Source organism: Lethenteron reissneri, chromosome 7 (genome assembly GCF_015708825.2).
Source record: "Lethenteron reissneri isolate LAM-NWPU_2019-01 chromosome 7, ASM1570882v1, whole genome shotgun sequence".
NCBI lineage: Eukaryota > Metazoa > Chordata > Hyperoartia > Petromyzontiformes > Petromyzontidae > Lethenteron > Lethenteron reissneri.
In genome coordinates, this window is record NC_083785.1 from 12,480,556 (window position 1) to 12,505,876 (window position 25,321).

A 25,321-nucleotide genomic window follows, 5' to 3' on the forward strand; every position below is an offset into this window, starting at 1 on the left:
GAAACTATTCGAGCCGTTCATTACCTCGGAAATCTCTTCATGATACAAGATTACAATTCAATTTGTTCTGTTTACGTTATAGTCAACGTCGCAACTGCGGTTGGCTACAGGGGTTGCTGTGAACCTATTACACGCCACACAAATACTGCAAGTCCAAAATAATCTTCTTGCTTCTTTCGGTAAAGTCACGTAGAAGGGAAAGTTACGCAGGTAAAAAGAAATAATACAAATAAATAATAAAAATAATAAATATCGACGTTTCGGAGGCAACACAAGTCTCCGTCGTCAGGTGGGACCGTCACAGCTAAATTTACTGTATCAAGTGAGGCAAAATTCCAAGAGACAAGATCTTAAATACAAGTTAAGGGGGGAGGAGGGGGAGGGGCTTATCTGAATGTGGTAGCCAATGAAGGGAAGATGAATCCCTGCAGTCACGAAAGCTTTAAATCGAAATCTAAAATAATCATCACTCATGCGCAACACGACGTACAGTAACGCAACAATCGTTTTTTTTCTCAATGCGCCCTTAATTGTCACCGACTGGCTTGTCCAGCCTTAACGTGCTCTCTAGCTTTGATGTAAACTGAAGCCAGTAGAACGGATGGGTAAAAATGAGTGCAGCAACAATAGTGTATAAGTGTCTTCTCATCAACACCGCAGGAATTATTCAACGTGGATTTTTGAAACACATAGCGACTTCACATCACAAATAATAATTAATTTGATTTTCTTCGATTATTTCAGCAAATTCCAGCTCTGGAAATATAAACACGTTGGTTTTCTGCCAAGCAATGAACATCTTTATGGGAGAGCACATGGAGAAGTGCAGTGCTCCTCGCGCCGATGATAAACGATTGGTCGAAATCTCAGAATTAGTTCCGTGACACCTTGCATTGGCCATTCCTCTAACGTATGGCATTGCAAAGATCTGAATTAAACATGTCCATTGTCTTATGACATGATGCCAATAAACAAAATTTTTATAAAGTAACAGTAAAAAAGTCTAATGAAAAATACGACATATTCAGAGAACCTGTCATTTGCAATGCATTGATGACTCCTGTTGTGTAATTGCTCCAAGAGAGGCCGAATGCAACGTAAATGAAAGAGGTCCTTGATTAGTACACACACACACACCACACCTTCTTGTAGAGGGCTCGCAGATCACGATACTGCCACAGGGTACTCAGAACTTGCGCCGCTGCTTTGACGACCTTCGGTGAAAACCTGCATGGGTCAGAACACACAGCAATGCATTGTGACGCACAGCCCCTTTGCCAATCCAATGCCCCCACACTGTGGCAGTTTGGCCATACAGGGGGTCCAGCATAGTTCAGATATTACATGCCACTGATATTGACCATTGCCAGCAATCGAAACCAGGTCACCAGGTTCATAGCACAATTCAATATGTATGTTGAACTTCTTTCACACTGTACATAGCCAACCGTGCTAATCAGAGGTGCGGGGAAAGACAAGAAACTAAACACAAAAAACAACTATTCCTAAGAAATTTGTTTTTAATCTAGATTTAAAAGTGCAAAGCTCCAGTGGCTTCCTAATATTGTAAGGAAGAACGTTCCAGACGGCCGCAGAAGTGCATCTGAAAGCACACGATGATGCAGTGACCATCTTTGTTCGACGGCCAGTAAAAAGCTGCACTAACCACTGCGCCATCCCTCCACCCTTTGTGTGAGAGAATTGCCCCATGTAAGTGGATATCACAGAAAGCAAAGCTTCTGGAATCCCTTCAAGTGACCTGTGATTCATACAGTGGGATGTGGGGAGGGGAGGCAGCACATTCCCACCTATCCTGCCATAGAGAATAATGGTTCAAGGCATGGACAGTCGAGATTATGGTTTTCTATCTCAGAACTGAAATTTAACCAAATTAAGCAAACCGAATTTATTGCAATGATTATTTCACTGGTTAATGTTCTGAGACCATGAACTCGCTACACACGAGGACCCGGATTAATCACAGGCTGCTGCCTGGATTCGAGCCCAGGATCTCAACGGTGCCAGTTCAGCGATCCGACCTCCGAGCCACCTGGCCACCTCCAGAGCAACTTAAAATACAACAGAAAAATATGTATTTGGCATTCTTCAACAAAATGATTAAGATGACATAGATAAGAAAATGTCGGGAACATTAAAAAAATACTTTAAATAGACAAAGAGCCAGAAACGCTGATACATCGACTTTCACGCACATACGTACATGCGAGAGAGGGACAGGCATTATGTAGACACAGCCAAACAGATGCAGAGGTACATGCATGGACATAAATGCACATGCAGCCATACATATACACATTGACGAGGATGCACTGACAGAGAGAACACAAAGAGTGGTGATAAATGAGGGAAGGCCTCGCACCCGTTAGAGGAGGTCCAGGTGTCGCTGGCATACATCCGTGACTTATCCTTGGGAAGGGAGTCCACTCTGTATTGGAGCGCACAAAGGAAAAACAAGGGGTGAAGACAATGCTTCACAATTCAACGTCCACTAATCAGCCCATTGCAGAAACACACTTTAAAAAAATTATTCTGTTTTATTTACTTTCAGAAAATGGGAGAAAAAAAAGTGATTGGGAAATGTACAGTTATGCACGTGATGAGAACTGATTTTTTAAAATATTAATTTATTCCGCTCACAGCTACATGCGTGTGTAATCGCAGTGTGCAATTATCCATCAGCACTGTTAACAGGACTGAATACCCCAAAAAAATACCAGTTTCGATCGATATCACTTCTGATGAAGTAGGCAATAAATCAAGAGACCACATGATACTTTAGCCCAAGATTACACTGTGTGGCCAGTGATTCCAGCAGCAGTGCATGGCCCCCCCAGCCAGTAAAAAGCTTGGACAGCAACTTTATAGGACATCTGGTAATGTGCCCAAATGGACCTCTATCTGTCGAGTTAGAAGGCATTTTTTTTATAACAGCAAGACAGACTTTGCATCTTTATCGCTCTAATGGACATATCTTGCCCTTGCCACTGGGAATGGCCACAGCATGCTTAAATAATCATTTTGGAACCGAGCATTTCAAGGAAATTAAATTATGCCACATGGCTTAGAAGGTCGGAGCCCTGAGCCAGAATTTCTGAGATCCTGGGTTTCTTTTATGCACTAATAGGTGCAATACGTGCATAAAATAAATACCCAGAGAAATATATTTTATCATTAAAACACCATAATGTGAAATATAATGACCATTTCTCTTTATCAGGGTATGTGGGAAAATGCATATCCCCTAGTGTGTGGACAAAAAAGGTAATGTAAAGAGATCTCAGAAGTAGGTCTGTGACATATGCTTTGGTGGGCCATTCTCTAACACCCAACAGAGACATGCACCGTTTCTGCGAGAGTTCTGAATGGACATATTGATAGCACGATTACAACCACACGGGAAAAAAGAGGTCAACATTCTAAATGTAAATCCTTCATATGAATTAACCGAGACTGGCAGACTGGCCGCAACACAATGGAACGACTTGTTGCCCTAAGAACGAACGCTGCCTGTCTGTGCGGCGGCGTCACCCACCTGTCCGTGCGCCCGCGTGTCACGTGCACCAGCCGCTCGATCCCGCCGGCGTCTCTCAGCGCCTTGGCGTTCTCCATATTCTGCGTCGTCACCTCGTTGAGGGCGCAGCAGACGGCCGCCACCGTGTCCTCCGACGCGCACATTTTCCCGTGACCGTTGTTACCGTTGCCGCCGGCCCCCCGCGCTGCTGTCATCAATGCCGTCGACGCCGTAGCGCCCGGAGTTTCATCGCCGCTTGTGCCGCTCGCCATACCTCCTCCTCCTCCACCGCCGCTGCCTCCCACCACCCCGCTCGCAATGCTGTTGTTTGTCACGGGCTCTGGCAGGCGCTGTACGAGGTCCCTCATCGCGTACTTGCCTGATGCATGGGCGGAGAGTTTGTCAATGATGGGGAGGTTGAAGCGCAAGCTGGCAAACGGAGTGTATGATGATCGTAGTAGTAATAATAATGGGTCTCCGACGTGTTTTCGGGCTGTGCCGTGTGCTGTTTCGGAACGATGTTCAAACTTCAGGTACTTGTATGTATGTTGAACTTCTTTCGCGCCGTAAGTAGCCAACCATGCCTATCCGAGGTACTTCAGGACATCGTGCTGAATGACACACGGTACTACCCGATAACACGTCGGAGAACTGTGCAGCACAACCTTTAAACCAGACAGTAGAAATAATAGTGATGTTTAATACACCTCTGCATCAAGGCCTCCACACTTTTTGTTAGAGTGCGAGTCTAATGGTGTTGAACGTAGCACTGTTTGTGCGTGTGTGTGTGCGTGTGTGCATGTCATAGCGGTTAGCGCACTGTGCTACAAAACCCGGTGACCAGAGTTCGATTTCCACTTATGGCAAACACCAGTTGGCGTATATACCTGAACCCGTGCTGGGCCTTCCATACTTCGACTGAGCCTTAAGTGAGTGCCTGGTGCGGTGTGAAAACATCAGCAATGGGGAGACAAGGTCTGGCGGTTACGATGGTGCCCCCCCCCCCCCCTCATGCACCGTGGTGGCCTCAACAATCCGCACGCTAACAGCACATGCCCCAAAGATATACATATAAAGACATAAAAAGAGGGATCTTTTTCTTTGCGTGTACACACCGATGAGCTCCTTGCTGAGCACGTCCATAGCCATGTTGCGCAAGGCTGTGGCCACGGCACAAACCACGCGGTCGCTGTCCATGCGCAGCAGCTCCACCAGGACGGGCAGCCCCTTCTCGCGCCGCACCATGGCACGCACGTATTTCGACCACTGCAGAGAACGTTCGCACAAAGACAAAGATCCCCCATATAGCTTTAAGAGACTGTTGGGGCAGGTGCTGTTAGCCAGCGCCCATGGTAGCCCGCACAGCACACGAAGGAGTGGGTGGCCAGCCTTTGTCACCCCAGTGACGATGTTTACACACCGTAACAGGTCCTCATTTAAAGCTGAATCGACCTAGGGGAGGCCCAGGACCGGTTCAGATAATCATCACACAAACACATACAGGCAGAGCGCTGACACGCCGCATGGGCATACACGAACAAAACATAGGCGCACAGCAGGCGAGACGTGCAACTCCACCAGGGCATACATACGGGTGTATGAGTGGTGCAGGTGTCGGGCTGCGTGGAGGAATTGAACAGGAGGCCCCCATCCAAAGGCCATTGACAAGGGGGCCCCATTTCATGCCTTGCATGAGCGCCTAGTGGTGCACATGCACGCGAGTTCAGATTTTTCAGGTCTCCAAATAAAAACTGGATTTTTGGTCCCAATTGGCTTTTGTCTAGTTGAAAGTAAAGTTACAACCTTACTCTTTGGTTCTTTCGGTAAAGTCACGTAGGTATAAAATAAAATAAATCACGACGTTTCGGGCGCTTTCCCACCTGATGATGGACGCTTGTGTTGCGCCCGAAACGTGGTGATTTATTTTATCTTATACCTACGTGAATTTACCGAAAGAACCAAAGAGTATGGATTCCTGTAGTCACGAAAGCTTCAAAGCAAGATTAAAGTTACATCACCTGCCTATCACTGAAGATGCATACTTCCATGCTGTGTGTCCCATGCTGTTCAACATGACTCGGAAAAAATACACTTAAAAATACAATCATACTTTCATCAAATGCAGCACCCTCTTGGCATCCACTGTCTTACCAATGTCTTAATCCAAATATCACCACAGAGCTATGACGGTGCCTGATTTTTATGTTAAAGTCATTTTTATCTCATTAATCACAGCCAACTCAGGACGCAATCTAGGTCTTGTATGTATGTTGAACTTCTTTCGCACAATACATAGCCAACTGTGCTACATATTTGCTGATATCCCTTTCACTGGCAGCTTTAAATACAGGTAGTGCCTGACTAACGATGGAGATGCGTTACGACGACCCCATCGTAAGTCAAAAATGGCCAAGCCTACCCAGGAGTCTTAAAGAATGGTGATAATTTAGCAAAACAGAGCAATTTACAGTACCGTACTGTATAAACTATATGCGTACAGTACATCCCGGCAGCGTCCCAACGTACAGTATCGTACCTCGTACGCTGCTGCGTTTGCCTGCCGCGCGAAATGTAAAATATTTAACAATTTTGTCATATCGCTATCGCCATCGTAAGATCGAAATATCGTAAGTCGGACCATCGTAAGTCGGGGACTACCTGTACACAATTCATATTGATTTAGCTATGTCAATATATTTAAGAATGTATACACAAAATCCCATCAAGTATGTCACTATTTTGTTCAACTTGTATATAACTATCATTTTTTTGGCAATTAAAAAAGCATGTAATACTAGTCAGAATTGTTTAAATACATTAAAACCATTTAGTTACCAAAAGCATTCGACTCATCCCCAATACATACTGCAGTTATATAAAGAATACAGATATGTACATATATATTACACGTATACATATCTAACCTATATAATTCATTTTTTGTCTGTCTGTCTGTCTGTTTGTCCGTCTGCGTACGCTCTCTTCCGGGGGATTTAGCTCTCGGACCGTGGGGTTCGCCGAGATTAAATTTTGCAGGTGGGCACGCCCCCGGCCCGTGGTAAACTTAGGCATTTCCGATTTTTCGTCTCTAAACTTTAAATCGGACCGATTATCGATTTAGTGCGATTGCTCTTTATTTAGTTATATAATTATTTATTTATTTAATATTGCCGGCCGGCGCAGACCACGGCGGTTGCCCCTGGCAACGGGTAGCAACAACTTCGCTGCGGGGTGGACGCCATTTTGAATTCCCGTTACAAATATGCGCACGCATTAACACGCGATTCTGAGGTAAATTCATCAAAGTTTCACGTCCTCTTCACTCCCCTTCCAACCCAATGTGTGCAATTACTATTATAGGGTCGGTAGATAATAAAATTATAGCGATTAGACAGTATTATTGTACATACACTCCACTCTCACACACATACACTCACTCTCACACACACAAATACACTCACACTCACACACAAACTCACTCTCACACTCAGACTCACACACACAGACTCACTCTAACACTCAGACTCACACACACAGACTCACTCTAACACTCAGACTCACACACACAGACTCACTCTAACACTCAGACTCACACATACACTCGCTCTCACACTTTCAGACTCGCACACACTCGCGGCGTTGCTCCGTGTTCGGTGGGGGGGGCGATGTCACGAGTGGGCGTGTTTACCTTCCCCCCACCCTCCCCGATATCTTCAAACAATCGCGGAGATTCTTATTCCCGTCGAAAAGCTACGAGGTTAGTCACGCAACTTCACAGCTCAGTTAAAACATTTAAATATTTATGTTTACTATTTTGTATCACTCTTATATATTAAAAGATGTTAGGGATTAAGTTATGTTTGATGATAGTAAATATACACTATGCACCACGATTTTTCCCTGGGTAAAAAGTGTTATTTTTATATTGCTTAAGCCTCCTAAGTATATAAGATGGCTATTATTCCCCGTACATGTTGCTTTTGTGACCAGAACTTTATATAAAGGAAAGAATTACACAAATGCACAGGTTTTTCCTAGCAAAATAGCTCCATTTGTAAATATCACTGTCCGTGTCAAAACAAATTAAGTTTGAGGGGAATTTTCTCCCATTTGTAACTTTTGAGATGTCAGCGTATAGAAAATAACACTTACTACCCAGAGACTAACACATGTGTAGTTTTTGGTAAAAAAATATATTTTTACGATTAAAATTTTGTTCACTGTCTGTGTCTCAAAAACTAAGTTTGAGGGTAATTTTCTCCCATTTGTAACTTTTGAGATGTCAGCGTATAGAAAATAACACTTACTACCCAGGTACTAACACATGTGTAGTTTTTGGTAGTGAGGGTGAGTGGTTGTTGTGAGGGTGAGTGGTGAGGGTGAGCAGTGAGGGTTAGCAGTGAGGGTGAGTGGTGATTGGTGAGGGTGTGATTGGTGAGGATGAGTGGTGAGTGGTCAGGGTGAGTGGTGAGGGTGAGTGGTGAGCGGTGAGGGTGAGTGTTGAGGGTGAGTGGTGAGTAGTGATGGTGAGTGGTGAGCATGACTGGTGAGTGGTGAGGGAGAGTGGTGAGGGTGAATGGTGAGGGTGAGTGGTGAGTGGTGAGGATGAGTGGCAAGTGGTGAGAGTGAGTGGTGATTGGTGAGGATGTGATTGGTGAGGATGAGTGGTGAGGGTGAGTAGTGAGGGTGAGTGGTGAGCAGTGAGGGTGAGTGGTGATTGTTGAGGGTGTGATTGGTGAGGATGAGTGGTGAGTAGTGAGGGTGAGTGGGGAGGGTGAGTGGCGGTTGTGAGTGGTGATTAGTGAGGGGTGAGGATGAGGTTGAGTGGTGAGGGGAGGTTGAGTGGTGAGGGTGAGTGGTGAGCGGTGAGGGTGAGCAGTGAGGGTGAGTGGTAATTGGTGAGGGTGTGATTGGTGAGGATGAGTGGTGAGGGTGAGTAGTGAGGGTGAGTGGTAAGCGGTGAGGGTGAGTGTTGAGGGTGAGTGGTGAGTAGTGATGGTGAGTGGTGAGCATGACTGGTGAGTGGTGAGGGAGAGTGGTGAGGGTGAATGGTGAGGGTGAGTGGTGAGGGTGAGTGGCAAGTGGTGAGGGTGAGTGGTGATTGGTGAGGGTGTGATTGGTGAGGATGAGCGGTGAGTGGTGAGGTGAGTAGTGAGGGTGAGTGGTGAGGGTGAGTGGTTGTTGTGAGGGTGAGTGGTGAGAGTGAGTGGTGAGGGTGAGTGGTGAGCGTGAGTGGTGAGGGTGAGTGGTGATTGTTGAGGGTGAGTGGTGAGGATGAGTGGTGAGTAGTGAGGGTGAGTGGTGAGGGTGAGTGGTGAGGATGAGTGGTGAGGGTGAGTAGTGAGGATGAGTGGTGAGTAGTGAGGGTGAGTGGTGAGGGTGAGTGTTGAGTGGTGAGGGTGAGTGGCGGTTATGAGTGGTGATTAGTGAGGGGTGAGTGGTGAGGGTGAGCGTGAGTGGTGAGTGGTGAGGGTGAGCAGTGCGGGTGAGTGGTGATTGGTGAGGGTGTGATTGGTGAGGATGAGTGGTGAGTGGTCAGGGTGAGTGGTGAGCGGTGAGGGTGAGTGGTTGTTGTGAGGGTGAGTGGTGAGGGTGAATGGTGAGGGTGAGTGGCGGTTGTGAGTGGTGATGGGTGAGTGGTGAGGGGTGAGTGGTGAGCGTGAGTGGTGAGGGTGAGTGCTGAGTGGTGAGGGTGAGTGGTGAGAGAGTGGTTAGTTTTGAGGGTGAGTGGTGAGGTTGAGTGGTGAGGGTTAGTGGAGAGTGGTGAGTGGTGATTGGTCAGTGGTGATTGGTGAGGATGAATGGTGAGTAGTGAGGGTGAGGTTGTGTGGTGAGGGTGAGTGGTGGTTGTGACGGTGAGTGGTGAGGGTGAGTGGTGAGGCTGAATGGTGAGGGTGAATGGTGAGAGTGAGTGGTGAGTGGTGAGGGAGAGTGGTGAGGGAGAGTGGTGAGGGAGGGTGGTGATGGAGATTGGTGAGGGAGGTTGGTGAGTGGTGAGTTGTGAGGGTGAATGGTGAATAGTGAGTGGGAGTGGTGAGTGGTGAGGATGAGTGGTAAGGGTGAGTTGTGAGTGGTGAATGGTGAGGGTGAATGATGAGTACAGTCAATATGCACTGCTGTTATCATACCAGGTACCACCACCACAATATGTACTCCTCTCATCATAGCAGATACCACCACAGCAGTATGCACTGCTGTAATCATAGCAGGTACCAACACAGCAGTATGCACTGCTGTAATCATAGCAGGTACCAACACAGCAGTATGCACTGCTGTAGTGATAGCAGGTACGACCTCAGTCGGTATACACTGCTGTAGTGATAGTAGATACTGCTATCGAGTTGGTAGATACCGCTATAGTAAATACTAAAACAGTCAGTATATACCACTACAGTCAGTCAATACTGCTACAGTCAGTATATACTACTATACAGTCAGTACATACTGCTACGGTGAGTAGCTACTAGAGTCAGTAGATACTATTATAGAGTGAGTAGATACTGCTATAGATTTTGTAGCTACTACTATATTCAGTGGATACACTATAGAGTCAGCAGATACTATACAGTTAGTCGTTACGAGTATATAGTCGGTAGATACTACTGTAGGCCCAGTAAATACTACTATGGTCAGTAGTTATTACAGTCACTAAATACTACTACACAGTCAGTAGCTACACATGGCTCAGTAGATACTACGGTACAGTCAGTAGATACTACTACAGAGTCAATAGATACCACTTCCTCTGTTGTATGTAAGGTGTTGTTAGTATATATACCTACGAGGGGTAAAGATATTTTTTGAGAGGGGGGGGGGGGGAGACCGCAATTTTCGGAAACATTTTGACATCAACTATTTACCCCACACTTTCTACAACTTTTTGGACTTGTGAAAGCCTCTTATATATTTGTTGGTGGAGAAATGTACAAACAGCCCACCGGGCTTTGACAATACCTTAGTATCTGTGTATATATATGTAAGGTTTTTAAGAAATATATTTTTCACCCGGGCAAAGCCGGGTACTTCCGCTAGTATTCTATAAATCATACCTCAATACATCTACATTCTGATTAAATCAGCCTCGTCACTTAATGCTATATATAAAACCAAATTGTGTTGCAGACCATAGTGATATGTACTGTATATAAATAATACATAAACACATCTATGAATAATAACATGCGCACGAACACAACCACATCCAGAATCTGTACAGACATTCAGACGTATGAGCATAATGATACTGAATACCATAGCTATACAAGACTAAACAATGATACAAACGCACATTTTTTTTTAGATTGGGACCGTGTGTGTAATTATATAGAGGAATAGAAATATTAATTCCCTGCAAATCAATGGCTTGTTACAATTCAGGGTCACAATATGAGACACACATCTCCAAACATATGAGATGTGTCTTGTTCCTTTCAGTAAAATACAGATCGTACAGCAACAACAAGGATAATAAATTTACAACCCTTTGTCAATCCACTACCACGGTTGTCAGCGGCACATCCGTCGGAGCTATTTTTGTTGACTACACTTGACCAGACTGACCAGTGACTGGTTGGCGAAGGGAGTGACCAGCGCCAATCCAGGCAATCACTCTTCACTAATGTTGGTCAAGGCCAGGGATCGGACTCAGGTCGCCGGGTTCATAGCGCAGTGCCTGTGAATCACTGCCGATGAATGTAGAGATATCCAAGTGTCATTTTGAAGCTATATATAACCAAATTGTGTTGTGGACCGTATTGGTAATACGTACATAAATCATACATAGACACATGAATAACATGAGCATATCAACATCCACGTAGCATTCGTACAGGTGTTCACACGTAATACACACATTTGTTCCAGATATTCAGGAGCAATTGTAAATAAACAATCATATACGCAAATATGTACATAAACAAGATCACAAATTATTCATGATTTGTTTCAGATTCTGCATTATCTGTTAGGGGTAAAAATATTAATTTCCCATGTGAGTTGATGCATTTTCATGATGTGGGGATCACAATTCGATACAAAATGTGTTTCGTCTTGTACGTATCATGAGCCAGAAATAAACATTTGGATACAATGTGCGTACAATTAACAATAAATAATACATTCTCAGACGCATCAGTCCATGAAAGTATTTTAATCCACGAATCAATGGCTCACAGCATGATTCCTATGCACCACGTGCACACATCAAGCACATGTCTCTGTCTGTCTCTTCAACCCTCTCTCTATCTCACTCTCTCACTCTAAGTGATGCTAACCTTAACCTCGCCCTGTCACGCCATCTCGTGATGTATTCCTTTTGTTTTAAGCTGCTTTTGCCTCCGTGCGCCGAAAACTCGTCAGCGATAAATCCGGTCGCCTTGGGAGTGTGCGCGATCGTTCCTGGGAAGCCCTATCCATCTGCCGGCGCGTTACTCACGCTGCTCACAGTGCAATCAGGTGCTACCACATCTTGCCGGAGAAATACGCCCACCAGCCCCCACACTCCCCCCACCCCACCCCCAGGTATCCTCTGTGTCGCCACCGGCACTGCCGCCGACAAACGAGAATTTATTTTAATGTGGGGCTGGTGCTCTTCCCCCAGCGAACCACGCACACTCACTTACACGGTAAAATAACTGAAGTAAGGGCACTTCACTCTCACGACTTCGCGCAAAACCACTGGGAGCCAGTCAAATAAATTAGTCCTGCCTCGCTTTATTAAAATACAAGGTAGCTCAATTCCCTCTTTATTACAAAATACATTGGCACACCAATGGAATAGCTGAGCCACCTTGTACTTTTGCAAATTAAATGATAAACATCACCTCACTGCTGCCAAATGAATCCAAGGAAGCCAGTCCCACTAGTCAGCCTCTTATTACAGTGTCAAGAAACTTATAAAGAGCAGCCTTAGGCAATGGATAGATTTGTTACAGAGTGGGCAGCTGGGATGTGAAAGGGGTCAACGTTGTACTGCGCAATGCACAACCTTGAAGTCTGCTCCAATATTGTGCTCTCGACCACGTGTGCCTGTAGTCTACGTGTTAGCATCGCACTTATAGCAACATATCTTTGCTGGTTTGTCATTCACAATGTGGGTGGTGGGGGGAGGGACACTAAATTCGATGCCAAAAGTGCCCCCGTAAATATTATAGAGGGGCACTTTCCCAGGACTCTAAGTATACTCTCTGATGTGAACGAATGCAACTGTGCGATGAGGATTATCAGGTGACATAAGTTGTTATTGAGACCTAAGAAAAACCGGCGAATGCATAAGGAGCAGGACAGCAGTCAGGTCTGTCTGGGTCAGCCACCCACACCATGTGACTGCACTTGACAACACGGCATCCAGTATAACTCTTGCGATGGCTGTGGCTTACTATTGATACATTAAGTCCAAGGTAGGATGCAGGAGTGCATCAGGGTTGTATTTGGTGAGCATGTTTTTAGTTTAGTCATAGTGTGAATGGAGTCGACTGCAACCTATGGATTTATTTTAGTCGTTCTCTCGGTCAACTAGACTAAAAGGAGTCAAATGTTTACTCCAATCTAAGTTAAGTGTTGGCGTCTGAGGGGCGTGCAATCCATCTCCCCCACCTCAATATAATCATGTCAGCCAACCAATGAACTCAGTAAACCTTAATTCTAGATTTGAAGCTTTCGTGACTGCAATGATTCATATTCTTAGGTTTTTTCGGTAAAGTCACGTAGGTAAAAAAAATTAAAAAGTAAAATAAAATAAAAATCACGACGTTTCGGAGGCAACACAAGCTTCCGTCTTCAGGTGGTACCGTCACAGCCACGACAGCTGTATCAAGTAAATGAGAGATTGCAGGGGCTACCACTCCGTTTATATAATGGTTGGAGAGGGGGGGGGCAAGGGCCGCATACTTTTATTAATATGGTAAGGTGAGGCTTAAGACTAAGAATAGACTGCATAACAAAGGCTGAGCCTTTGTTATGGAGAGGTGCGGTTTGTGACTCAACCTGTGACAGGGAGACCACCACTAAACATGGTAAAACTGTGATGGTTGTCTGTCAAATAAGATTGGCAAATAAGTGTAGTTAAATCTTTTTGCATGGTTAATCACATCTTTCCAATGATTACTCAGTTTGTAACCGTCATCACGGTTGAAATTATGTCTGTGTTTGTATATTTGTATGGCTTCGTGTACAAACCTTTGATGGTAGCCAGGAGGTTTGCAGAGAACCTTGGTCTCAGTAAACCTTGTTATATATGTAGCCAATTAAATTTTTTGGCCTTGCCACCTCTGATAATTGTATCTTAAGTCTTCATCTTCATCCAGATTCATGAATTTTGTCTCGTCATAGTCAGTCGCGCTTTAGGTTTTATGGGTAGTGGGTAGTCAACGTCGCGCTCGATGGTTTTCTCGTCCACTTCATTGGTTACCGTTAACCGAGATAGATTGTTTCTGTCACTGAATACGTTAACAAAATGAACAATTTCGATTTAAAGCTTTCGTGACTGCAGGGATTCATCTTCTTGGTTCTTTCAGTAAAGTCACGTAGAATGGAAATAATAAAATAATAAAAATAAAACATTATAAAATAATTCTCACGACGTGTCGGGGAGACAGACCTGGTCTTCACCTGAGGACGGCTGCTTGCGTTGTGGCCGAAACGTCGTGAGAATTACTTAATGTTTTATTTTTATTATTTTATTATTTCCATTCTACGTGACTTTACCGAAAGAACCAAGAAGAAAAAATGAACAACTTAGGGAGGAGCGACTCTCTCGGAATGGGGGGGGGGGGGGGGGGGGGGGGGGACACTGACCTTCCAGCCCCCCGCGGCGAGGTTCTGCAGTGCACCTGCGGCGCCCTCCAGCGTGGCCGGGTTGGCGCACTTCTTGAGCAGGCCCAGGTACGGGTTGACCACGCTCGGGTGGAACAGCCGCTCGGGGCCCCGGGGAGGATCAGGACACTCTGGTATAGGTCCCACGCCATCCCACTGACAAAGACAAAGATTCCACAGTATAGCCTTAACAGACTCAGGGCTGTTAGCGAGCACCTATGAAGAATGGCAAAGGCACACGAGGGGTTGAGTGGCCAGCACCACGCCCGGCCACCTTGGTCTCCCTTGTGGCGATGTTTACACACCGCACCAGGTACTCATTTGAGGCCCAGGACCGGTTCAGATAATCGTCACCGATGGTGGCTGTGAGCAGGAATCGAACTTGGATTGCTGGGTTCGTAGTGCAGCGTGCTAACCGTGACACTACCATTCTCTATAAACACACACACACGTGCAGGTATTAATTAACTTACAAACACGCACGTATACACACTTAACCACCTTACTGGAGCAGTTTTTTTCGTGCAGAATGGCTCTCATTAGTTTTTGTGGAGGGCTCTTTGCTAAAAACATCTGGAAACCCAGTGAAGTGGCCATTGTACAGATCGGACTCTGCTGATGGTATATTGATGATCAACACTGGCTCAGAGTTTTCTGTTTTAATGAATGCTGCTGGAAAACACTGGTCGAGAAGACTCAGTCCAATGGACAGATAACACGTGTTATTTTATGTGGAGAAACAGACCTTCCCTCTTTTCATTGTATATTTGAAACGAATTTATCTGGTCTTCGTGTATTCATTACAGATTGTTGTGGGGCTTAAGTGGTAGCACAGTCGTTAGCAAATTTTTCCATTATCTTGGTGACCTGACTTTGATTCCCAGCAATGGCTAACACCAGTGATGAGTGATATTTGAACTGATCTTTAGCATGCACCCCCCTCCTCCTTTCCACCAACCCACACTGACCAGCGGGGTGAAGCATGGTAAAAAAAAAAGCATCACGGCCAAAATACTTTGGGGAGGTTTTCACCCAGCAGTGGATTTAAAGAGGGCTGTGGCTATAAATATAACCGTGCTATCTCCCGCAAACTCGCTCGTACACGTAAATACGTGAGCAATAGTACGAGTGTCATATGTACGTGCACATAAAGGCTCAAGCGCGAGCTTAGAGCGCATGCACATTATGCGCATGAGCATGCATATCGGGTGCATGTGTCTTGGCAATGCAGGGATCACTCTCCTGGAGGCTCGGTATGTTAGCGGGATGACCCATGGTCCCAGATTTATAAAATTTTAATCTCAACATAATGCGAGCAGATGCATGTCAGCGCCCGGATGAAGCAGCATGCATCACTGCAAGTGACTGAATTATGCATGAATAGGTTTATGCACCACGAATAAAGAATTTAAGAAAAAAAAAAGCTGAAAATAAATTCCCACCGAATGTAAAAGATACACAAATGCATTAGATAGGACTGCCGATATTTAATGAAAGTTACCGCAGCCAGAGAAAAAATCTCGACAATGCCTGTATAGCTTATTATCAAGTTAAATTGAAATCTATTAATTCATCTACACAAAGCTGCTGACACAGATTAACGTAATTTACTTTCGGAGTTAAATAACATTCATATCATAATCATATTTACCATTATTTATATATCAAGTACAATATTGCTTTGTGGAGATATATATATATTTCCCGCCCTGAAAGACAGTACCCTCTGAGTTCAGTACAGAAGCGTCTATACAAACCATGAAGGGCATTTTAATTATTCCAGATACTTGTGAAGTTTCCCCCAAGACACCAGCCAATAGAATTTCCTCAAAAACCGTCAAGGTCCGTTTTTCATCATCACAAACGAGTAATGTGTGGACCATTCTCCAGTCGCTATTGAAAGAGACCTCCTTTGCTCAATGGAGCATTTCCCCGAAATAAACCGACCAACCGATTCAGCCGTTCAATACCCATAGTACAATATGACAATTCTGGAAAAATCAGTTTCACTTCACTTTCCCTGCTTCAATATGACCAAGGCGATTGTTGGCAGGTCTACCTCCCCATATCATACATACAATCATGATATAGCTACAGTTTACGGGCAATTCCACACCAAAGGAATTACAAAAGCAATGCAGGCGCATTAAGCAGGGTGCAGACACATTAGACGTGGAGACGACACGGGCTGTATTATTTATACTTTTCAAAGAAGGTTAATATTACATCTGTCTGTCTCTGTAACATGGGACCACGATAATTACCGCAAAGTTAAAGCAATATAAATTACGTTTGAGTGTAGATTGCTTAAAGAGTTTCCCAAAAATTGGAAATTAAAAGCCATCACTGAATGGATATCAGCCAAGGAGATGACATCACATGCCATGTATGTGCCTCACCTCCCCATGACTCTGGCTTCATGGTGGAGTGTGCTAACCACCGTGCCGCCGCATCCTCGAGCAATAAAATGGCAAAACATTTTTTTTTTTTACCAGGTAACGCCCACTGAGCTATATAGCTCTTTTTCATAAGCGACCTGGCCACAAATGATAGTTCAACGAAGTGGCTATCATGTGGAAATTGATAGCAGCCAAATACTCTAAAGGCATGAAATTTGATTCTAAATTTGTGGAGGGAAATGTGGAGGGAAAAACTGCACGCTTGCCTCATCCAGCGGCTTCTTCTTGCGCTTCTTTCCCCAGCAGCTCGGCTTCTCCTTCTGCCGAGCCCGGCCCGTCCGACCGCCGCCGCCGGCACCGCCGCCTCCGCCAGGTCCTGCCGCGCCTCCATCCTGGGCGCTCGTCCCACCGCCGCTTCCACTGCCCGAGCCCCAGTCGTGACCCCGCAGTGTCTCGGCGGCCAGGCGGTAGGACAGGTTGCGTAGCACGCACACGCAGTTCTCCACCACCTTGCGGCACACAACAAAAAGACAAAGATCCCCCGTATAGCCTTAACAGACTGTAGGGGCAAGTGCTGTTAGAGAGCACCTATGAAGGCCGGAACAGCACACGAGGGGGTGGGTGGCCAGCACCACGCCCGACCGCCTTTGTCTCCCTAGTGGCAATGTTTACACACCGCACCAGGTACTCATTTGAGGTTGAGTCGACCTAGGGGAGGCCCGGGACCGGTCCAGATAATCGTCACTGGTGTTGGCCATGAGCGGGAATCGAATCCGTGTCGCTGGGTTCATAGCACAGTGTGCTAACCGCTACACTACGGCACACAAAGCACTCAGGCTCACACGCGTGCACGGTGCGACGTCTCACATCTGACCAGTCACACATCTGCCCTGACCAATTATCCATCAATAGCCGGGGGAGGCATTTGCACGTGGTGTAACTGTCATTTTCTATGTAGAATTCCCAAACATGACCTTTTCACGTATGGTAATGCATTCTTAATGTGGCCTATATTCCAATCCACTGCTGGATGATGACCTTCCTCATGTCGTGCGGATCATGGGGGTTATTTGACCATACTTTACCAAGCTGGTCAGTTAAGTATAAATTATAGAACTTAATTTTCAGTAAGATACTTTTCAGTCACGGGAAAGGGCACAGTTCAAAAGCAATCACATTCATTATTACCAAGCAACAAATCCAATTTTCCACGATAACCTTACAGGGAAGGCACGTGTTCTTTTTTTTTTTTTAACACAAAAGAGATTCAATGTTATGACCGTAAACTCGCAGAATCATTGTGAAAAAGAACGATTTCCAAATGTATTATTTATTCTTGTGATCTTCAAGTCAAATGAAGCTCAATGCAAAATACTGAAGATCTCATTAGCGGAATGGAAATGGATGAACGTGAACTGAAATGCAACTGCACAGTATTGTGAGCACACACTGAAAACTTCGGGTCTTTGATTTGATGAAAAGAAAACCATAGTTTCTGGATAAATAAATGTGATGAGGAGATAAAGCTCTAAAGTCAAAAAATGTACTGACATGTAAAAATAACTGGCCATTTTAGATATTATTCTTTTTCAAAATATAATGAAAATTGTGTTATGAGCATCTATTGAGATAACAAATCCATTCGTATGTATGTATGCTTAACATATTTGGCACAGTACGTAGCCACCCGTGCAAATCAGAGGTGTGGGGGAAGACAACAACTAAACATAAAAATCAGTTGCAAAGAAATTTGTTTTCAATCTAGATCTTAGTGCATAGCTTCAGTGGCTTATTAATATCGAAAGGCAGAGGGTTCCAGAAGACCGCAGAAGCGTATCTGAAAGTGCGCAATGCAGTGACCATCTTTGCAGAGAGGTTTGACCGAGTGTGCTAGAGAATGGTAAACAGGAACCGATGTTCACAGGGACCTTTTATCCACACACAGTAGGCAACACACCTTTCTCCACACCCTGCTACGAGTTAAATGTTTGTGCATATCAGTAAATTACTATTTTTGTTTCTCACGAATGCATTTAGCCAAGTTAACTTTCCAGCCAAATATAACGTGAATGGCTTTTTGTGCATTGATGAAGAACACTACATACTTGAGAACCCCGGGTTTTCATCACGGGCGGCTGCCCAGAATCAAACGCAGAAACTCAAGTGCCGACTCGTTGGCTCTGACCCCTGAGCCGCACCATCCACCTAGAAATTAGTTTGATTTTTTTCTTGCTGCCTTGAATGTGGGTAACCCCATTTGGGTGGCCCACTTTCAGGATCGATGAAAAGGTTTTTGGAGGCCTGAGGCAAAATGTGGGATGAGACCCCCTTCGAGGCCCTCTCCACCCCCTGCCCAACCAACACCGACCCCCACCCTTTACCCCCAACCTTCTCCTCCAACTCTGCCCACCTTATATTGCTCTATTACAAGTGTGGCACTACATCTTCCAATAAGGACGACGTTTATGCTTGCAAAACACGCAGCAAGACTAGAGTGTTGAGACTATGAGTGTTGAGACTATGCTGAGACTATGCACGTAAGCAGATAACGTTTACATTTTTAAAAGTTTGATTTCTGTATAACAATAGTTTTTTAATTGGTTATTTTGCATTTATTTGTAAATAAGCAACAAACTGTGCACCTGCATTCTAACTGCGAATGTATTCCAGGGTTTCGCCTAATGGAAGTGGACTTGACACATAATAAGCGTAGTTGCTGCTTCAGCACAAATCCTGGGTATTCTTCAATGAAAAAGCTATGGGGTTAATGGGATAAGGAAGAGCCATTCTAAATGTATATACAAACTTAAGAGTGGGCTGACACATTGACCTGGCTGGTGCAGCTTGTTTTAAACCCTTTGGCGCATTCCAAACATGATCCTTATTGACCTGGTGCTGCATCTATAAGTACGGGCCACAAAAACCAGCGTTGCAATAAAACCAATTACAAGAGGCAATTACCTCTTGCCCACAAACAATTGAATCTGCGCCATCATTAATAATTCAATTATTGATATCACAATTGACATGCCGATATCATTGACACCCGATGGGATGTCAATTCTCGTTGCCATTTACTACGTGACCCACCCCGACTTGAAAGACAGGGCTGACCCTCTGCGAATCGAGTAACCCACGTATGTATCCCCAGGAGACAGCAGCTCTGCCCCTTATCCCCTCCGTCTCTGTACAAAACCTGTGCAATGTTTGAAAGCACATGCGGGAAAATGTGAACTTGGGCAGAACACATCGCTCGATGAGAAAATGGCCACGAGACTGGTGACAGAAAGATATGAAATTTCGGGTCACATTCCGCACGTGGGCTGGAGGTTACCCCCCTCCCCCGGTCTAGATGGTTAAACAAGAGACTGCTTGTGTCTTTGTGGGGAGGTCTGTGTGACTGCTCGTACCTTTCCTCCCACATCTTCTGTGTCCAGGCAGGTCTCTATTATGTGCAGTAGAGACTCCACAAGTCCGTCGCACTCCCTCATCTGCCTCCTCGCCTCCTCGCCAGCCGAGCTCATATTCCTACAGCCGTGAGACACACAAGCGAAGTGTTGCAACTACACGCGACGACAGCCTGACGCCACAGCTGTGCATTGCCTCCACAGTTCTTGTGGGATGCTATGGCCAAACGCTACACTTATACACCTGCTCGCTCTGTCGCATGAACAGAACAAGCTGCCTTTTGGCATCACAATACAGGTCACTTTTGCACGACATGCCAAAGAAAATGCTATTATTTACCTGGAAGGCCTCACTAAGTCTTAATACCCTTATTCAGCATTGGAATATTTGGTCAAATCCACTTTTGCGTGTTTCAAGTGGTTGAAGGAAACAAGAAACACTCGGATAAAATCCATGCATACGAGAGGATAGGACTCGAAACTCTGGACAGGCAGATTTAAACCACAGACCAATCAATACAATCCAGTGAGTGGACCAAATCTATGTGAGGACCAAACCTATTGCTATATATTGTTTCATCTTTCGATTTTAAGCTTTCGTGACTGCACAGGGATTCAACTTCTTGGTTCTTTCGGTAAAGTCACGTGACTTTACCGAAAGAACCAAGAAGATGTTTCATCTTTGTTTTATCTCTGGGTGTGTGCGCGTGTGTGTGCGCGTGTGCGTACCTCAGGCACCCAGTAGCATTTCGCAACACCTGGGACTGAATGCCCTGCGCAGGGGAGGCGAGGGGAGCGCTCGCCGATTCGCCATCCCTCGCTAGACCGGCGCAGGGCACCACCACGGAGGCAACGAGGGCACTCAGTGCATCCGTCACCATGGCCATTTTCAGGGCCTCGCAGGACGAAAGGTTCCAGAGCAGGCCTGGATTGAAACAGGGAAGGTCAACGAGCACGAGGCTACGTGGTTCAGTGAGACAGGAAGGCGTCAAGTGTCTCCTCCTACTGCACGGAAGCCACTTCAAGGGGGCCTCAGAAGTAGCTCTATGATTATCTAACACGAAGCCTTGCACTGCCCTGAGAGATCCAAGGGGATTCTTTGTCGCACGATTTGTGGCTTGACAAAGGGAAGAGGTTTGGGACTGAAAAAAAAGGTGTCAGTTTTGTTGCCAGATAGAAGGGTAAAAAAACAATTATCATATTTTTTACTGGCAAATGAGGTTCCAATGGTGAGGTTTGGGACTGTTTCAGATATTATTCGCCACTGATGTCCACTATGGTTGGGAATTGAACTCAGGTCACCGGTTTCAATGTGCAGTGCTAAACTCACTGCACCACAGCTGCCCCATATATATACATAAAAAAAAAAGATGTAAACATAATTTGGCGTGAAACTCTAACATGGAATTATGTCCACGTATAACAAATTCTTAAATAACCTACACTGTTGAACGAAAAACGTAAATATGGGAAAAAAGTTCAATCACAAAGTGGAAATTACCGATAAATAGAACTTCAAACCAGGTTAAACGTCATAACTTAGGTCATTGTAATGTATTACAGTTGCCGATACGGTTGCCGACCTTCAGCTATTCCATTACACTAATGTGTTTTAAGCCATTACTAAGTGCAAACATAAGGTCTCCTTTAAAAAGGAAATTGGAATTGCTGAATTTCCAATGAATTATTCTGGAGCTGCAAGTAAATAATATTATTCCTGCTTATTACTCCTTAAATTCAGGGTTCAATATTAAGGGGGCAACAAAATCAAGTTGATACGCAACTACAAGTGTGTACAAGAGCAAAATTAGCATCACATATTGTCTAATCTTCGGTGAAATTAGCAGCCTGTGATGGATTTCTTTCCAAACTAACAATTTTTATTTTAAACCATATGTAGTGTTATTACAGAGAACACTATTGTTTGAGGCAACACATTTAATAAACAACCTCACCAATCACCGAGTTCTACAGTTAAGTGTGGCTATACTGTTCCTAGACTGTTCACTATGTGTGAGTTAGCTGAACGAACGGGCCAGCCAGCACAAACGCCTCCTGACCCACGATCCCCAGCTAAGACTCTACGGCGAACGAGGAGCGAAGACCGACGACCCCTTGAGTTGATCCCCCATGAACGAGCACCGAATCCCCTTGCTGTATCAAGAATGGCGCCCCCGCTTCCGGCCACGTGTCCTTAACTCCTCCATTCGAGACACCGCTTCAGGTCACGTGCCCTTAGCTCGTCCAATCGGACACCGCTTCCGGTCACGTGCCCTTAGCTCGTCCAATCGAGGCACCCCGCTTCCGACCACGTGTCCTTAACTCCTCCATTCGAGACACCGCTTCAGGTCACGTGCCCTTGACTTCTACAATCGAGGCCCGCTTCCGGTCACGTGCCCTTAGCTCGTCCAATCGGGGCACCCGGCGCTCCTCCAGCACTGTGGCTGGCGCGACCCACATGTAAGGCTCACCGAGCTATATAGCTCTTTTTCAGAAGCAACCTGGCCACCAATGATAGCCCAATTAAGTGGCCTATAGTTTGGAAATTACTAGCAGCCAAATATCCCGTTATTTAGGATGAATTGGCTCTTGGTGGCTCACCACTTCTCCTTCCTCCTAACCTCTCCTCGCCCCTCCCTCGTTCCTGTCCCACCCCTACCCTTTCGTGATCCCCAAGTGCCCTTGATCAGGGTCACTCATTTATCAATCCTTGTTATGCCCCTGCCATCTTAATCATATTGTTACCATTGTGCAAGCTATGCCAAGCGCCTTCAGTGAATGCGCTCTATTAACATAAATTTGATTTGTTAATGGTGATCAGGGCCAACATGGCCACACAAGACGGAGGTGTGGTCATCAGCATCACACTTGTCGGCCCTTGTCTCAACAGTTCTGCCATTAAGATTTCCAACAATGTGCATTCATTTCTGGGAGAACAAATATTTGTGGGGGGAAATATTCTCTAATACCAGCAAAGTGCTTGAGAATGGTGGTGCAGTCAGCAACCATGCCTAGTCACCTTCCTCTCCTGAGTGCTGTTTATTTCCTGAAGCAGGTACTAATTTTAAAGTGGATTTGATCTAGGGGAGGCGGCCCAAGAATGGTTCTGATATAGTTTCGTCACTGATGTTAGCAAGGGCCTGGAATCAAATTCAGGCCACCGGCTTTGTAGCTCAGCGGTCTAACCGTAACGCCACCACTCTCTATTATACAACAACTGCCAAATCGCCAAGAAATGATGGTGACATTACCACAGTGCTTGTGCCAGTTCAAATATACTTTGAGGTGAAATAAAGTTCCAAAATTTTTCTGGCAGGAGATCACAAGTCAGACCCAGGTGCCATGGGTTGACGGACTGAGATGACCGTTAAGATGCACCATCTATGTTCCCCAATGTGCCAAATTGTGTTTTAGCCGCCCGGCACTCTGCTCGTTGTTGATTAGCATCACTCCTGTGCCTTCCTTTATTGTTGCACGAAGAAAAATATCTCTGTATAGCCTTAACAGACTATTAGGGCAAGTGCTGGCACTGCACACAAAGGAGTGGGTGGCTAAGCACCATGCTTGGTCACCTTTGTCTCTCTGGTGGTGATGTTTGTACTCCCCACCAGGTACTCATTTGAGGCTGAGTCAACCTCGGGGAGGCCCAGGACAGGTTAAGATAATCATCAATGATGTTGGCCGTGAACGGGAATCGAACTCAGGTGGCCAGGTTCAAAGCGCAGCGCGCTAACCGCTACAGCTATCGCACCCCACACACACACACAGGCACAAAGGCATACGCACCGGTGGCAAGCTCCTGCAGTTCTGCGTCGCCGGCTCTGCGCAACAGCGTTGCCAGGGCTGGCACTCCCCCTGCCTGCCGCAGCGCCTTCTTGTTGTCGTCGTTACCGTACACCAGGTTCTTGAGCGACCCACACGCATTCTTCTGCACGTCGGCCTTGGGATGTCCCAGCAGGTCCACCAGCAGTGGTACGCCGCCGAGCCTTCGCACCTGCCAGCACACCGAGTGAGCGGGAGGACGATAGAGTGAGTGAGCAAGCCGATGAGCAACTGGTCACATGCACAATTGCTATTTATTAGAAATATTTGCACACTATGTTGTATACAAAAAACAAAGTAAGCTTAAATAAAAATTGTATTACCAGGTAAGGCTCACTGAGCTATGTAGCTCTTTTTCAGAAGCAACCTGGCCACAATTGATAGCTCAACGAAGTGGCTTATCGTGTGGAAATTTATAGCAGCCAAATATTAGCAAATGCATGTTTCCATATGTGGAGGGGAAAATCGGAGGACACGGAGAAAAAAAACCACACAATCACGGGGAGACCATGCAAACTCCAAATATACAGGCATCAGGGTCGGGATTGAACCCACGACCTCCTATATACCAGGCGAGTTAAAAATGTTGCCACCGTGGCGTCCACAGTGGCAAGATGTTATAGAAGTAGTGCAGTCGTGAGATAGAACGGTGGTGCAGTGGTTAACACAGTGAGCTCTAAACCTCTCGATCCGAGTACGATTTCCTGCCACGGCTAACATCAGTGATGAGTAATATCTGACCTGGTCCTGGGTACCCAAGACCCACCCCACTTTACCAGCCCACACCGCCCAGCATGGTGAAGCAGAGTCAAAACAAGCCCCCATGAGCAACCTGGCGTGGCGAGACCTTCATTCAGCTGTGGATTGCATACGCTTGCACCCAGGCTGCGATAAGTTCATATTTTGAAAATGAAGGCTTCGTAACAACACCACTAAGACCACTGAGCACTAATGGAAAAGCATCCAGGTCTACGGATGAAACTATACTTTTTTTTAACTAAAGGAGTATGAAGGCTGTATGTTAAAATATTATAATAATACAACATTCATCTGAAACGATTGATATGTCAGTGGTGCAAATACCTAATAGAATGGGAAAACGAATAAACATGTGGCATGGCCTGAACATGCTTTCTAACTTTTTTTGTTGTGTTGTATTATTAATGTAAAACTGAATTTATGCTCAAATCTAGGCAACCGGTCCACAAATCAGGCATATCCCTTGCACTGGAGTCCAATTGAGGTGAGATTCTTTCCCCCGCAGTGAGAGAGGGGTCATGAACCATCTAAAAACCTACCCATATATATAAAAAACCCATCTCAGCACATATCTATCCTCTCACCATCAC

At 45.4% G+C, this 25,321-nt stretch overlaps 1 protein-coding gene and 1 long non-coding RNA gene across 12 annotated transcripts in view; one reads left to right on the top strand and one right to left on the bottom strand.

Moving 5' to 3' along the window:
- LOC133357994 (catenin delta-2-like) overlaps positions 1 to 25,321 on the bottom strand; it is a 291,019-nt gene that overhangs the window by 36,698 nt on the left and 229,000 nt on the right. For all 6 annotated transcript variants that reach the window (XM_061576251.1, XM_061576267.1, XM_061576260.1 and 3 more), the window contains 9 exons: positions 23,937 to 24,144; positions 20,880 to 21,075; positions 20,154 to 20,271; positions 17,010 to 17,252; positions 14,327 to 14,500; positions 4,648 to 4,798; positions 3,554 to 3,911; positions 2,381 to 2,446; positions 1,143 to 1,227 (listed from right to left, as the gene is read on the bottom strand). In XM_061576251.1, coding sequence (XP_061432235.1) covers positions 1,143 to 1,227; positions 2,381 to 2,446; positions 3,554 to 3,911; positions 4,648 to 4,798; positions 14,327 to 14,500; positions 17,010 to 17,252; positions 20,154 to 20,271; positions 20,880 to 21,075; positions 23,937 to 24,144 — 1,599 coding nt within the window. The remainder of the gene's footprint in view (positions 1 to 1,142; positions 1,228 to 2,380; positions 2,447 to 3,553; positions 3,912 to 4,647; positions 4,799 to 14,326; positions 14,501 to 17,009; positions 17,253 to 20,153; positions 20,272 to 20,879; positions 21,076 to 23,936; positions 24,145 to 25,321) is intronic.
- LOC133358205 (uncharacterized) lies at positions 5,910 to 20,893 on the top strand. 6 transcript variants are annotated; one of them, XR_009757035.1, is made up of 4 exons: positions 5,910 to 6,823; positions 11,857 to 11,986; positions 17,050 to 17,210; positions 20,181 to 20,893. It is a non-coding gene; the product is annotated as an uncharacterized LOC133358205 (long non-coding RNA). The 6 variants fall into 6 exon arrangements; XR_009757032.1 differs by lacking the exon at positions 5,910 to 6,823 and adding an exon at positions 6,868 to 7,289; XR_009757034.1 differs by lacking the exon at positions 11,857 to 11,986 and having other exon boundaries at positions 17,047 to 17,210.